At 47.7% G+C, this 15539-nt stretch overlaps 1 protein-coding gene across 1 annotated transcript in view; it reads right to left on the bottom strand.

Annotated features, from left to right (window-relative positions):
• The window catches only part of CLDN10 (claudin 10), a 49325-nt gene that overhangs the window by 15478 nt on the left and 18308 nt on the right, over positions 1–15539 (bottom strand). Inside the window, exons 2-3 of the mRNA XM_089680493.1 lie at positions 14012–14173; positions 8498–8579 (exon numbers count right to left, since the gene is read on the bottom strand). Of these exons, the coding sequence (XP_089536619.1) occupies positions 8498–8579; positions 14012–14173 (244 nt within the window). The remainder of the gene's footprint in view (positions 1–8497; positions 8580–14011; positions 14174–15539) is intronic.

The following is a 15539-nucleotide window of genomic DNA, read 5'->3' as shown; positions in this document are numbered from 1 at the left end:
CCCATGGCAGATTAGGGGCCTGGCAGCAGCAATGGGAGGCCCGTAATCTGCCAGCACCCTATGACAAAATGGAACCCAGCAGCAGTGTGAGGAGACCTGAAAGTGGCACATGGCAGAGTGTGGCGATGGAGACAGCAGCAATGGGAGGCCGTACAGGGACCCATGAGACACTGTGGACCTGGCAGCAGCATGAGGAGGCGGTACAGGGGCCCATGGCAGATTAGGGGCCTGGCAGCAGCAATGTGAGGCCCGTAATCTGCCAGCACCCTATGACAAAATGGAACCCAGCAGCAGTGTGAGGAGACCTGAAAGTGGCACATGGCAGAGTGTGGCGATGGAGACAGCAGCAATGGGAGGCCGTACAGGGACCCATGACACACTGTGGACCTGGCAGCAGCATGAGGAGGCGGTACAGGGGCCCATGGCAGATTAGGGGCCTGGCAGCAGCAATGTGAGGCCCGTAATCTGCCAGCACCCTATGACAAAATGGAACCCAGCAGCAGTGTGAGGAGACCTGAAAGTGGCACATGGCAGAGTGTGGCGATGGAGACAGCAGCAATGGGAGGCCGTACAGGGACCCATGACACACTGTGGACCTGGCAGCAGCATGAGGAGGCGGTACAGGGGCCCATGGCAGATTACGGGCCTGGCAGCAGCATGAGGAGGTGGTACAGGGGCCCATGGCAGATTAGGGGCCTGGCAGCAGCAATGGGAGGCCCGTAATCTGCCAGCACCCTATGACAAAATGGAACCCACCAGCAGTGTGAGGAGACCTGAAAGTGGCACATGGCAGAGTGTGGCGATGGAGACAGCAGCAATGGGAGGCGGTACAGGGACCCATGACACACTGTGGACCTGGCAGCAGCATGAGGAGGCGGTACAGGGGCCCATGGCAGATTAGGGGCCTGGCAGCAGCAATGGGAGGCCCGTAATCTGCCAGCACCCTATGACAAAATGGAACCCAGCAGCAGTGTGAGGAGACCTGAAAGTGGCACATGGCAGAGTGTGGCGATGGAGACAGCAGCAATGGGAGGCCGTACAGGGACCCATGACACACTGTGGACCTGGCAGCAGCATGAGGAGGCGGTACAGGGGCCCATGGCAGATTAGGGGCCTGGCAGCAGCAATGGGAGGCCCGTAATCTGCCAGCACCCTATGACAAAATGGAACCCAGCAGCAGTGTGAGGAGACCTGAAAGTGGCACATGGCAGAGTGTGGCGATGGAGACAGCAGCAATGGGAGGCCGTACAGGGACCCATGAGACACTGTGGACCTGGCAGCAGCATGAGGAGGCGGTACAGGGGCCCATGGCAGATTAGGGGCCTGGCAGCAGCAATGTGAGGCCCGTAATCTGCCAGCACCCTATGACAAAATGGAACCCAGCAGCAGTGTGAGGAGACCTGAAAGTGGCACATGGCAGAGTGTGGCGATGGAGACAGCAGCAATGGGAGGCCGTACAGGGACCCATGACACACTGTGGACCTGGCAGCAGCATGAGGAGGCGGTACAGGGGCCCATGGCAGATTAGGGGTCTGGCAGCAGCAATGGGAGGCCCGTAATCTGCCAGCACCCTATGACAAAATGGAACCCAGCAGCAGTGTGAGGAGACCTGAAAGTGGCACATGGCAGAGTGTGGCGATGGAGACAGCAGCAATGGGAGGCCGTACAGGGACCCATGAGACACTGTGGACCTGGCAGCAGCATGAGGAGGCGGTACAGGGGCCCATGGCAGATTAGGGGCCTGGCAGCAGCAATGGGAGGCCCGTAATCTGCCAGCACTCTATGACAAAATGGAACCCAGCAGCAGTGTGAGGAGACCTGAAAGTGGCACATGGCAGAGTGTGGCGATGGAGACAGCAGCAATGGGAGGCCGTACAGGGACCCATGACACACTGTGGACCTGGCAGCAGCATGAGGAGGCGGTACAGGGGCCCATGGCAGATTAGGGGCCTGGCAGCAGCAATGGGAGACCCGTAATCTGCCAGCACCCTATGACAAAATGGAACCCAGCAGCAGTGTGAGGAGACCTGAAAGTGGCACATGGCAGAGTGTGGCGATGGAGACAGCAGCAATGGGAGGCCGTACAGGGACCCATGAGACACTCTGGATCTGGCAGCAGCATGAGGAGGCGGTACAGGGGCCCATGGCAGATAAGGGGCCTGGCAGCAGCAATGGGAGGCCCGTAATCTGCCAGCACCCTATGACAAAATGGAACCCAGCAGCAGTGTGAGGAGACCTGAAAGTGGCACATGGCAGAGTGTGGCGATGGAGACAGCAGCAATGGGAGGCCGTACAGGGACCCATGACACACTGTGGACCTGGCAGCAGCATGAGGAGGCGGTACAGGGGCCCATGGCAGATTAGGGGCCTGGCAGCAGCAATGGGAGGCCCGTAATCTGCCAGCACCCTATGACAAAATGGAACCCAGCAGCAGTGTGAGGAGACCTGAAAGTGGCACATGGCAGAGTGTGGCGATGGAGACAGCAGCAATGGGAGGCCGTACAGGGACCCATGAGACACTGTGGACCTGGCAGCAGCATGAGGAGGCGGTACAGTGGCCCATGGCAGATTAGGGGCCTGGCAGCAGCAATGGGAGGCCCGTAATCTGCCAGCACCCTATGACAAAATGGAACCCAGCAGCAGTGTGAGGAGACCTGAAAGTGGCACATGGCAGAGTGTGGCGATGGAGACAGCAGCAATGGGAGGCCGTACAGGGACCCATGACACACTGTGGACCTGGCAGCAGCATGAGGAGGCGGTACAGGGGCCCATGGCAGATTAGGGGCCTGGCAGCAGCAATGGGAGGCCCGTAATCTGCCAGCACCCTATGACAAAATGGAACCCACCAGCAGTGTGAGGAGACCTGAAAGTGGCACATGTTTGGGGCATGATTCATGGCGGATTTAGTCAGTTGTGTCAGGAACTGGTGGTTTGAAATCCAGACTAATCCACGCCTGATTCATTTTCACAAACATGAGTCTCTCCACACTTTGGGTGGACAGTCGTGTCCTCCGCGGAGTTACAATACCTCCTGCCGCACTAAACACGCGCTCCGATGCCACGCTACTGGCCGGGCATGACAGCCTTTCAAGGGCAAATTCAGCTAGCTGGGGCCAAAGGTCAAGTTTCGTTGCCCAGTAGTCAAGGGGATTGTCTACCTCGGTTGGCAGGGTGCTGTCCAAGTAGGCCCAAGCCTGTTGTTTGAGGTCCTGCTCCAGGTCCACCTGATGCTGCTGCTGCTGCGGCTGGTTAGTAGTTTCCTCACTGCGCTGGTGAAGAAATCTACTCATCATCGACTGCAGACTGAGGCAGCCGCTGCTGGTGGAGCTGCCACTGCTCCTACCACCCCACCCCACCCCTCCCCTGCTGCCATGGCAGCGGAACGCGAGCGCACAGGGCCCACAGTGTCTGAGGATGGACGTTGGCGCAGAAAGGCAGAGACCAACTGACTACATAGGTGGTTTTTATAGTACGTTATTTTGGCCTCCCTCTCAGCAGGTGTGAAAAAGGCCACCATTTTGGAACGGTAGCGAGGGTCCAACAAGGTGGACAGCCAAAAGTCATCCCTCTGTCTGATGGTTATTATTCGGCTGTCGCTACGCAAGCAACCGAGCATGCTATGGGCCATTTGTGCCAAGGAATGCGAGGGACTCCCTGCCTCCATCTCCACAGCATACTGCCACGGTGCGTCTGGGTCCTCTGTCTCCTCCTCCTCCTCTACCAGATGCTCCTGCTCCTCCACTCCTGTCCGCTGAGTGGAAAAACCACCCATTTCACTCAATAATTCCTGATCACCAATGTCCTCCTCTACCTCCTCCTCTTCTTCCTGTCCTGCCCCCACAGGGGTCATGTGGCGTTGAGATCTGTGCGCCACGTCTACCGCACCCTGACCAGCCATTGTTAACAGCATTTGTTCCAGGACGTGCAACAGAGGAATGACGTCGTTCATCCCATAGTCCTGCCGACTCACGAATAGCGTGGCCTCCTCAAAGGGCCTGAGCAAGCGGCAGGTGTCACGAATGAGCTGCCAATGGCTGACATCGAAGTTACACAGGGGAGTACCTTTATCCGCTTGTAACATCAGGAAATCGGTTATGGCCTTTCGCTGTTCGTAAAGCCGGTCTAACATGTGTAGGGTTGAATTCCACCTTGTTGCAACGTCGCAGATCAGGCGATGCTGTGGAATTCCGTTCTGCCGCTGCAGCTCAAGGAGGGTGTGCTTTGCGGTGTAGGAATGGCTGAAATGCATGCAAAGTTTACGTGACATTTTAAGGATGTCTTGCAGTGGGATGGTGGATTTTAGGAACCGCTTGACAACCAGATTGAACACGTGAGCCATGCATGGCGCATGGCACAACCTTCCTTGACGCAGAGCAGACACCATGTTCTTTCCGTTGTTGGTCAACATGGTTCCGATTTTCAGTTTGCGCGGAGACAGCCATCTGTTGATGTCTCTGTTCATTACACTCAGAAGTTGCTCCCCTGTGTGACTACGTTCGCCAAGGCATACCAGGTGCAGCACAGCGTGACACCGTTGCGCCCTGCACATGTGATATGCCGGTCGGGTAATGGGACTTGGCACGGGGGTGGCGGCTGAGGACACGGCGGAAGAAGAGGTGGTAGAAGCGGACATTTTTTCTGGACCAAGGACGTGCAAACGTGGAGGCAAAAGCGGCGTGACCTGTCCAAGTTGCTGGTGCGGCTGTGCCGGCACCACGTTCACCCAGTGGGCCGTAAATGACATGTACTGTCCCTGACCGTAGTTACAGCTCCACACGTCGGCGCTGCCGTGCACTTTGGCAGAGACCGACATGCTCAAAGACTGGCCCACCATCTCTTCTACATGTGAATGCAGGGCTGGCACTGCCTTTTTGGCGAAGAAATGCCGGCTTGGCACTCTCCACCGCGGCGCGGCACAAGCCATCATTTCTCGGAAAGGTGCTGAGTCCACCACTTGGAAAGGGAGGGACTGCAGCACCAGCAACTTGGACAGGAGGACGTTCAGCTTCTGCACCGTCGGGTGCGTGCTCGCAAACTGTTGTCTCTTGGAAACGGATTCCAAGAAAGACTGCTGACGGAATCCGTGAAGAGGAGTAGCAGGAGAAGGAGCATCTGAACGAGCGGAAGATGCCAACGAGCGACAACTCCCCTCAGCAGAGGTGTTGGAGCCTTGACTGGCTGATAGAGGGCGATTGACGTCGGGTGACGGAGCAAGTAACGGAGCGGGTGATGGAGCAGGGGCTGGGGCAGGCAGAACCGCCGTATCTTTATCACGGTTTTCCCAGGCCACCAAATGGCGACGCTGCATATGCTGACGCAACGCTGTAGTCCCAACATGGGCCCCCTGGCCACGCTTGACTTTCTGGCCACATAGTTGACATACGGCTACGTTTACTTCCTCGGGCGGCTTGAGGAAAAATTGCCACACCGCCGAGTAGGAAACGTTGCCCCCGCTACTCCTCACTGGCTGACTGCTACTTCCTCCGTGCACACCGGCACCACTACTGGCCGTGGTGGTAGGCTGCAGTGGAGCTGGTGCTCTACTCCGTGGCCGTTTGCCTCCACTGACACTGCTGCGACCCTGCTGCCTCCTGGGCAACCCACCGACTGTTTTGCTCGCTGCCAAGCTGGCACCCTCTTCTCCTGATGATGCGGAAGCAATAGCCTGATGACGACGAGGCTGCCAAGTGCGATCAGCCTCATCATCATCAATTAGGGTCTCCGCCTCACTACTAGCCCCCTCGGCTGCGTGTGGGTCAGGAGACAGACCTGTCTCTAGACCGGCTACCGAGCCACTCTCCTCGCCAGTACTTCTTCACCTGGCTGCTGAAGAGGCGGATGTCTCCCCCCGTTCCTGACCGCCCTCTGTTAGCTCTTCCTCACTGTACAGTGGGGCTGAGCCCACAGCATGCGATACTTCGCTTGGTGAGGGAACACCAAAGGACAGGGGCAGGTAGAGGACACGTGATTTCAGTGGGCTTGCTCCCGGGCCATGCCAACTAACGGTTGTGTCTGACGTACACACCGACCGTTGGCTGTAGGTGTCAGAGGTGACCTGGGAAGAGGAAGACGACCGAGCCAACCAATCGATGACGGCAGGGTTGTCGGTGGAGACACGACCGCTGGATGACACCGGGAGCACTGGCCTCTGGCTGCGACTAGTGCTGCCTCGACCCCTTCCTCTGCTGCCACGTCTGCTCGCTCCTAAAACATTGCCTCCTCTGCCACTCCTCTGCGTGTTGTCTGACATACTCTTTAATTCAACGATTCTGTGTCCCTGAGTAACGATTCTGTGTCCCTGAGTAACAATTCTGTGTCCCTGAGTAACAATTCTGTGTCCCTGAGTAACAATTCTGTGTCCCTGAGTAACAATTCTGTGTCCCTGAGTAACAATTCTGTGTCTGTCCCTGAGTAACAATTCTGTGTCTCTGAGTAACGATTCTGTGTCCCTCAGTAACAGTTCTGTGTCCCTCAGTAACAGTTCTGTGTCCCTCAGTAACAGTTCTGTGTCCCTCAGTAACAGTTCTGTGTCCCTCAGTAACAGTTCTGTGTCCCTCAGTAACAATTCTGTGTCTGTCCCTGAGTAACAATTCTGTGTCCCTCAGTAACAATTCTGTGTCCCTCAGTAACAATTCTGTGTCCCTCAGTAACAATTCTGTGTCCCTCAGTAACAATTCTGTGTCCCTCAGTAACAATTCTGTGTCTGTCCCTGAGTAACAGTTCTGTGTCCCTGAGTAACAGTTCTGTGTCCCTCAGAAACAATTCTGTGTCCCTCAGTAACAATTCTGTGTCCCTCAGTAACAATTCTGTGTCCCTGAGTAACAATTCTGTGTCTGTCCCTGAGTAACAATTCTGTGTCTGTCCCTGAGTAACAGTTCTGTGTCCCTGAGTAACAGTTCTGTGTCCCTGAGTAACAGTTCTGTGTCCCTGAGTAACAGTTCTGTGTCCCTGAGTAACAGTTCTGTGTCCCTGAGTAACAATTCTGTGTCCCTAAGTAACGATTCTGTGTCCCTAAAGTATCTGTGGCCCTAACTCTGTCCCTAATACAGAGAGGTCTGTCTCTCTTGAATGACCGGAGGCAAATGGAGAATGTAAGATGGCGCAATTTATAGCTCCACCATTACACAGTGCTGGCTGGCTGGCTGCTGATTGGCTAATGCGATCACATGTCATGAATGAATGCATTATGGGTCAGCGCGCCTTGTCTGCGCGCCTTCCCAGAGATCCCCGCTTCGTCGCCACACATGTCGCCGCCATTTTAGGAAAAATTTCGATTCGCGCATCCGAAGTCTGCTAATTTTCGGATTCGGCGCGAATCGAATTTTTCCTAATATTCGAAACGTATTCCACTTCGCCAAGTTCGATTCGCTCATCTCTAGTCCCGACGTCACGGGGACCGGAACACAGAAGCCGGATTCCGGCATCAGCCGGAGGAGATGGCCGGGGACGCTTCAGGGGACACATCGTGGGAGCGAAGGACAAGGTAAGTGCTGCAGGGACTCCCTATGCAGTGCCGCATGGTAAGCCCGAGTGTAGCTCGGGGTTACCGCTTTTGGTACTAAAACTCTACCCCGAGCTACACTCGGGAATACCGTCAGGGAGGTTAATACTGACACCTACTGCAGATTGCAATTGCAGTGCGTTTTGAATGCGGTGTGGGAAACATGCATGGAACAAAGGTTTCCTACATCACGGTCTGGTGTGAACTGGCCCCTAAGATTAACTCCAGGTTTCTTATTACTTTAAATAGTTTGAACCAAGCTGGTCCAAACAAACTATTTGCTTCACTAACAGATACATCCACCATGAGCCCTGTATAAACTGTATGTAGCATCAGCTGTAGGACTTCTTCTGATTAGCTGATGTGGAGAGGTGAGCGGATGATGTCATAGACCCCAAATGTAACAAATGTCTAGGCATTGATGTGATGGCCAGTTTCTGAAGAAGCCCAGATCTTTTCAATTACAGCTGTAGCTGTGGTTTCAGAATACATGCACAAATATATTTTTAAACACTGTGTTGTGCTTGTGGTATAAGCATGCATTAAAGGAAATCTGTACTCTCAGAAATATGCGGGCTTCCATTTCTTATCGCCTTTTAAAATGCTAGTTGCCTGGCTTTAATACTGATCTAGTGAGGATGAGTTACTACAGGAGTACAATTTTACTGAGCTCAATAAGCCTGTGTTCACTTTGAACAACCGATTATCTGCAGAGAAATGTAAAAAAATAGCAATTTTCAGATGACTGAATGATTGAAGATAATATAGCTGAATTTCTTGAGAAATGTAACCTTAACAATTTAATGACAGTGGTTTCAATACATCTTAATTCACTAACCAAAAACAAGTATGCAGATTAGGAGTTCTGGCATAACTGTGACTTCACTTGCTACATGTTTGTTTTGGTCAGTGACCTTCACTTTTTACATGTTAGTTTTAGGCCTGAAATTATTAATGCCAAATATTTCTATTTGATGCCAGGAAAACAGAACTTACTTTGCAGTTACAATGGTAGGGTCGAAGTATTCAGAAGTGGTCTTATGAGCATACAGAGAGCAACCAGCCAAGGAGCATGTACCTGAAACACGAGAGAATAGACAAATGAGAATAGTGAGACTGGAGCTTGGTAGGCCTGGTAGGGCCTGGTAGCGAGTCACCAATCCATAATAAGCATGCAACCAGTGTCAGGACTTTTAGCCTACACACTCCGTCAGACCAGTGAGCCACTGGAATTGATTACCTGAAAGTGTAGACACTAAAAGGGTGGAAGACATGTTCACTCTAAACACCCAATCATTTTCTAGAAAAAGTACTGTTTTGGGATGGGCGAGGTAGATGGGGAGTCCTTCCCACTGCACTTCACCAATGGTTGCCATGCTGATCTGTGTATTCTGACAATGGGATAGTCTCCCCACTGCCAGAATACTGATCGAGCAGCTTTTATCCAACAGGGCAGTTGAACAAAAGTCGACTGGCAGGTCAATTTCTGTTCAACTGCAATGGCCACACATGGACCGAAATTCAGCAGTTTCCTGCTGAACCGGCCCAAATTTCAATTCATCTATGGCCAACTTTACACAGGATACTTTCAAAGTGTATGTGGTGATTATTGAACATATGCATGGTGTATTTTTTTTTTGCTGGTTATTGACATGTCTGCAAGTGCCAGCATATTGTTTTGATTCTGAGTTTGCTTCTCTGCTCACAACTCCTTTGTGCATTCTGTTTTGTTTACTATGTACCTTCTACCCCTGATACTTTAGCTGCAGAGGCAGTGGATGGGATGTGCATATGCTGTGACAGGCATTATACCTCTTGTTGTGGGAGCTATGCCCACCAAGTGTGACCTATTCAAGTGAATGAGGCTGCTCTGTAAGAGCCCTGCAATGATCGAAGTTGTGGCACACTACTGCGGGGTTAAAGCAGGCAGGGAGGAGATGATACAGCACCTCCTCAGCACCTGAGAAATGCTGTTCAGAGACATGGATTGCTCTTCAGAGTCCTAAGGGTTGTGGAAGAGGAATCCCTAATAGCTTTAAAAAATATAAAACACAAAGTTAGCTTGGCAATGAGCTAATACTTTACTTATAGCCTTATTCATTGTTGCGTTAAACAAGCAGTTCTATTTCATAAAGGCATTATAAACCTTCATACATGCAGCTTGTGTTTTTCACATGCATAAGATGTGGGTGGATCATGTAGTTTTGTGGTGTCATTTGTTGCCTTGTAAGCATTGCCTATAGTAGAGTAAATCTTCACATTCCAGTGCCAGCAATTTGAATTAGTATTCAAACATGAGGCGTGGTACTGCACAGTTTAATACATGATCTCTGTCTGTAGTCTAAGAACTGACACTTCCTCTGAAGATACTACATTTCCCACAATCCCTGCCCCAGTGGAATAGCTACCCTGCTCCCCAGATCAAGGAGAAAGGTAAAGTACTTCTGTGAACAGCAGCCATGTTCTTGATTCAGGTTTTCCAGTTGTATGTGCCTAGGACACTTCTACACAGGTTTTTATTGGCCACAGCAAAAACGCTGAAATAAAAAACACCTGAAAAAATGCCAATATGCAATCTGGCCTTAACTGTCATTATTTACAAAAAGGGGCAGTTACCCCTGAACATGGATCTGTAGACAGGGACAGGGGGACTTATGCCAGCTAAAGTGCTAGCTCAATACTGGGACTGCATCCTGGTTAGGCCAGGCTGGGCCTTGCCTAGAGTTCTCAAAGGGGGTGTCGTCCCAATTGTTGCACTGTGTCAGAAGCAGGAACTCTAGGGACCTCCAAAGAAAAAGATCTGCACTGAGATGACGACAGAACGCTATGTTACATAAGGTGTCATGAAAGATATTTTCACACTTGTGGAAAAAGAAAAAAATACTCAGTGCCTTTTTCCAGCTTTAGTCCAGCTTCTGTAAGAAACTGCTCAAACTTCTCCCGCTGACACCTCTTCTATTCTTCTATTGCATTCTGGTGAATCCACAGTTCAAAGGTAGATGTGGGTATCTTAAAGTGCACCTACCATCAAAAATGATGGGATCATTTTTTAAAGGAAGGGGGTTTGGAAAGTTAAAGGAGAAGTACAGCCAAAGCTCTTTTGGCTGTATTTCTCCTGTGGATCACAGGAGTGCAGTTTGTTCTGCATTCCGGTGACCGAATTGTTAGATGACAGCGGGCTGAAGTCACTCAGTCGGTCCAGGCTGCGGAAAGATCCCGACTTTAAAGAGTCTGCAGCGGCATCAGCTCAATCTCTCAGTGATCTGCTTAGAGCCTGAACCAGCCACTCCCTTCCCCTCCAAAGCTCTAGTGAGCGTGGGAGAGGGGGCAGAGTAGAGAACATTGACTGACATTCACCGCTCTCTGCTCAGAGCAGCTGTGAGTACTCAGCGATCAGCGGTCATGTGATCTCTGAGTTCTCACCCTTAGAGTTGGTGGACACAGATGCAGCATCGGACCAATGCTGCATACACCTAGGTAAGTATGATTTAACAAATCCCATGCTTCTCTTTTAGAGTTCCACCGATCCCCATAAATTTACGGGCTTAACCACTTGAGCTCCTATTTTTTTGACCTGTGCTCATGTGGTGCAACACTTTATCCAAATTAAATTTATATAATTAATTTTTCTCACAAATAGAGCTTTTTTGTGAGATTTGATCCCAATTGGGTTTTTATATTTTACTATATAAACAAAAAAGACTGAAAATTAAAAAACAAACAAACAAACAATATTTTCTACTTTCTGTTATAAAACATATGCAATAAGAAAATCACATTTCTTCATAAATAGGCCAAAATGTATTCTGCATTGCACTTTGGTAAAAAAAAAAAATCCCAGTTAGTGTATATTAATTGGTTTGTGTGAAAGTTACAGCATCTACAAACGAATGTATATATATACTAGAATGTACAGTATGTAGCTATGACGCTATACTGTTAATGGTGGTGATCAGCGACTTATAGTGGAACTGTGATAGTGTGGCGGACAATCTGGCACTAGCTAACACTGGCTGGGAGGTACACTATCTGGCATTGACATCAATAGTGATACTAATACAGTTATCAGTGCTAATACTGTGTACTGTCACTGAACTAATGACACTGACCGGGAAGGGTTTAACATCTGGGGCACTCAAAGGGTTAACTCTGTGCCTAACAAGGTGTAATGTGTGTAATATTTGCTGCTTTTACTAATAGATCTGGCTGTTTAAATGTGGTATTCAGGTCGCTTTCCCATTTGGCTAGATACAGTATGTGAGATCTTCCTGAGAATGTGCTCTCATTAGTATTTGATAAATACGGAAAGAGTCTTTCTCAGGACACCTATACGTTAGCACAGCTCCTGAAATCGAGTAACTTGTCTTTGAAAAAGGAATGGTTTGGGCAGTGATCAGAGAAAATTAGTGACTTGTTGAGTTATGGAATCTAAGTGTACATCGTCAATGTTCTTCCACTTATCAGAACTCAGGAGTTTGGAGGCTTTAAGGAGCCCAGGAGCAGCCCAGGATCTGAGCACTGTATCTGTGAGTCCCGGGGAGAAATACAGATGGCCTATGATGGGTGTCAGAAGTGAGGGGAGCTGGGCGAGTCTAGTAGTTTCATATCTTTTATTCCTTTTCTTACATGTTATACACAAGGAATACAAAGGCAGAGGACTAAGGAGTGGATCAAAGAAGGGAGTATCCCTCACAGTCCTGCAGCCACACAGGTTCTCAACATCACAGCAAAGATCAGATCTTCATATAGAAGGAGAGTATATCCATGAAAGCTGGACATTCATTTTGCACAGTGGGATATAATTGTCGTTTATTCAGAGACTTTTTAACTTTTTGATTATTATTTATTTATTTAAAAAAATGTTATTATCATTTCCTATATATTTTTCATTTATCACTTCTTATCCACTTTTTTATTTTATTTATCAAATTACAAGTTTTTCACTGAGGGAAATTTGCACATTGTCATAAGGATTGCACATTTTGTGATGTATTAATAAGATATGAATAATTAGCTACGTTTAATATTCATTTATTTGTTTTCACATATTTCAATCATGATACACCATTCATTCTTATATTTTATTTATTTATAAGCACATAGCACTTTTGATTTATTTGTTTTGTGGATATTAGAGCGCAGTTAACATTTAAATTAATTTCTTAAAAATGCATATCAGAAGAGAGTGAGCTTATTAACCAGCGATCTAGTACTTATTCCTTCATAACATACCTCAGTGGCTCGCAAGCTAATTTGTTTGTGAGTCTAGTAGTTTGTAATAATAAATACCATATAGACCACACATAAATGATATAAACAATATAAATTAATATCCAGAGTTATAATATTAAACAACACACAGCTATAAATTGGTTTAGGGTACAATCCCAATATGTGAAATGAAAGTGCAATCGTGCTGGATTCTTGATTGCGAACTCCGTATTAAAGTGACAGGTGCTCCACTGTGCTCAGACTGGTGCCCCACATAGGATGCCTTTTAAGTTCATTTACGTGTAAAGGCAGGCGTCCCAATACTGGCAATATAGTGTATGATAGGCTCCATCTGATCCTCAGTTAGTGAGTGCCTGCATTTGTTGCCATACTCATAAAAAGATCTAACGCTCATCAAAACATTTTTTGCCTCAAACAATGAGTGGTCCATATGTTGCAATTCAAGTTCATGTATGTCACATTGACATCTAAAGAAAGTGGGATGATCACTGAGTCATTGTTGGTTTTGAATTAGGTGTTTAGTTCTTCAAGAACATCAGTCCCAATCTCAAGATCTTGCAACAGTGTTTTGGTAAAGTGCCAGGTAGAAGATCTCAGTGGAGACTGTGGGAGGAAGAACTCTAAGGGAAAGCTGCATGACCCGATAAAGCTATTTGGCCTGTGGTGGCATTAGAGATCATGGGAAGTGATGAGCGCTTCACAAAAAATAAATTGAATTTGGGTATAGGAAATGTGCACAGCAAAATAAAAAGGTGTTTTTAAAGGGGGTGGGTGCCAAACTGCCAATGATATTGAGATTCTTTAGGATCAGGAAAAAAATGAAAGGTTAATAAATACTACAATAAAAGCTCAAACTATGTAAAAAAGTATAAAAATTAATTTGGGTACAGTGTGGCATGACTGAAAAAGGGCCAAATACAGTTGTTCTCCATAGCTACCCATCTAGTTTATTGTCTTAAGGCTGGTTCCCACTAATCGCACAGGAAAGTGTTTTGTTTTCTTGTGTAGGCTAGTGTCTGTGCTAGATGGGCTTTGGGAAAAGGGCCTTGTGTTTTCTTATTTTTTTTACTTTATTGAAAAGTCACAAAGAGACAGCATTCATCTGTATGCACTGCAGCTCAGCTGTTGTGCAGAGAAACACAAGGTGAGACAGAGAGCTGCACAGCAGTGCAGAAAAATGCAGACATTTTGCAGTTTTTCACAGAGCGATTCTTTGCAGCTGCTGCCTGATTTCCACTGATTTCAGCTATGTCATGCACACACTAGACTGGATCTTACCTGAAAGTATAAAGAGGATTCCTGCTAAACAGACAATTTTAGCTTTCATGTGGTTATTCCCACCAATTCTTGTACATTTCATGCCAGCAAATGCACATATGGTCCCAAAGAATCCCAAACAAATGGATGTGATCATAAGGGCTCTACATGCTTGCAAAAATCCTATAAGGAAAAAAAACACATCTATTAAAGCATTTTTGCTATGCTTTGAAATGTATTACAGCAAACATATTTGAGCTTTCTCAGTATGACAAAATGTATTTAAAAGAATGTGTCTGTTAATTAGTGGTCAGCCATACAAGCTGGAACGGATGCTTCCAAAGGTCAAGAGATCTTTATAGTTCCCCTCCTCATTCTTTTCAAATTTATCAGAACACTGCATGGCAGTAATTTTAATAGCTTGCAAGACCTTCCAGTGCAGGTGAGTCTGCTGCTGTAACAGTAAAAGATCTAGAACACATTGTGATCAGTTTGTTTTAGTAAAAGGTATTTAAGCCAAGTATCCAAGTGAGTTTGTCTTCAGATATTTATATTTTAAACGTATTTGCTATTTATTACAGCAGTTCTGATGTTACCTGTACCACCATTTTGGTTTATGTAGTGGCTGGAAGAAAGATGTAACGTTTATCACTGTATTCCATCAGGAAATCCACATAAATAAAAGGAAGTCACAGCAGCTGATCACTTTGACTGGAAGGGGCCAGCAGGATGGACAATCAATACATGTTATGCTAACCCCTTTTGTAGTAGCAGTGGCCTTGAATATAACACAATTGGCATAGATCAGCTTTAGATAATATGAGACGATTGTTTTCCCACTTTGCTTGCTTTCAGAGTATCATCATGGGCAAGCAAAACTAGAGAGACATTCTGTATCACAACTCAAATGCATAACTACTCTTTCTGGGCTTGCGGCTTGTGGCTGCTTGACTGGCCGAGCCACCCATGAGATTACTCCCACACATACGTGTGGAAGTTTTGGCCATGGCACACAGCTTTCAAGGAATGGCACAGGTATGCCATTGCTTCAGAGCACATACGCCGGTATTGTCACCCGCTTCTGCTCCGTAGAATATCTCCTAAATGGTGAACGTTTAAGAAATATTCATTTTATCTACAGGTAAGCTTTATTCAAAGCTTACCTGTAGGTACAAATATACAAAGTGACTTTACTACCACTTTAAGGTTAAGCTTAGGTATTGGACATGTGCAGGCAAAACCCTCTGGGTTTGAAATAAGTCTGAAATCAGCTTTCAGTTTGTGATGCCAAGTTCAGCAGAATATGTATCAGTTGAATGAACAGATAGAGAGTAACTGTAACTTGCAGTTTACTAAACAAGTTCAAAGTTAGAAGAAATAATGGGAACCAGGTTTAAGATGGGAAACAGAATGCATACATTTCAGCATAATGAAAGCTGCCAAACGTGAAAGCTGCATGAACATGTACTCTTCACAACAATGGCTTTGTGGCTCAATCAAGGTAACATGTGACTGCATAGTGTGACAGGAGTCACTTTGGGTGGGGGGA

This window comes from Staurois parvus, unplaced genomic scaffold (genome assembly GCF_062004578.1).
Source record: "Staurois parvus isolate SC_StPar_1 unplaced genomic scaffold, SC_StPar_1.0 ptg000243l, whole genome shotgun sequence".
NCBI classification, from domain to species: Eukaryota; Metazoa; Chordata; class Amphibia; order Anura; family Ranidae; genus Staurois; species Staurois parvus.
The sequence above is the reverse complement of the archived record's forward strand: the minus strand, read 5'-3'. Positions and strand labels throughout refer to the sequence as shown.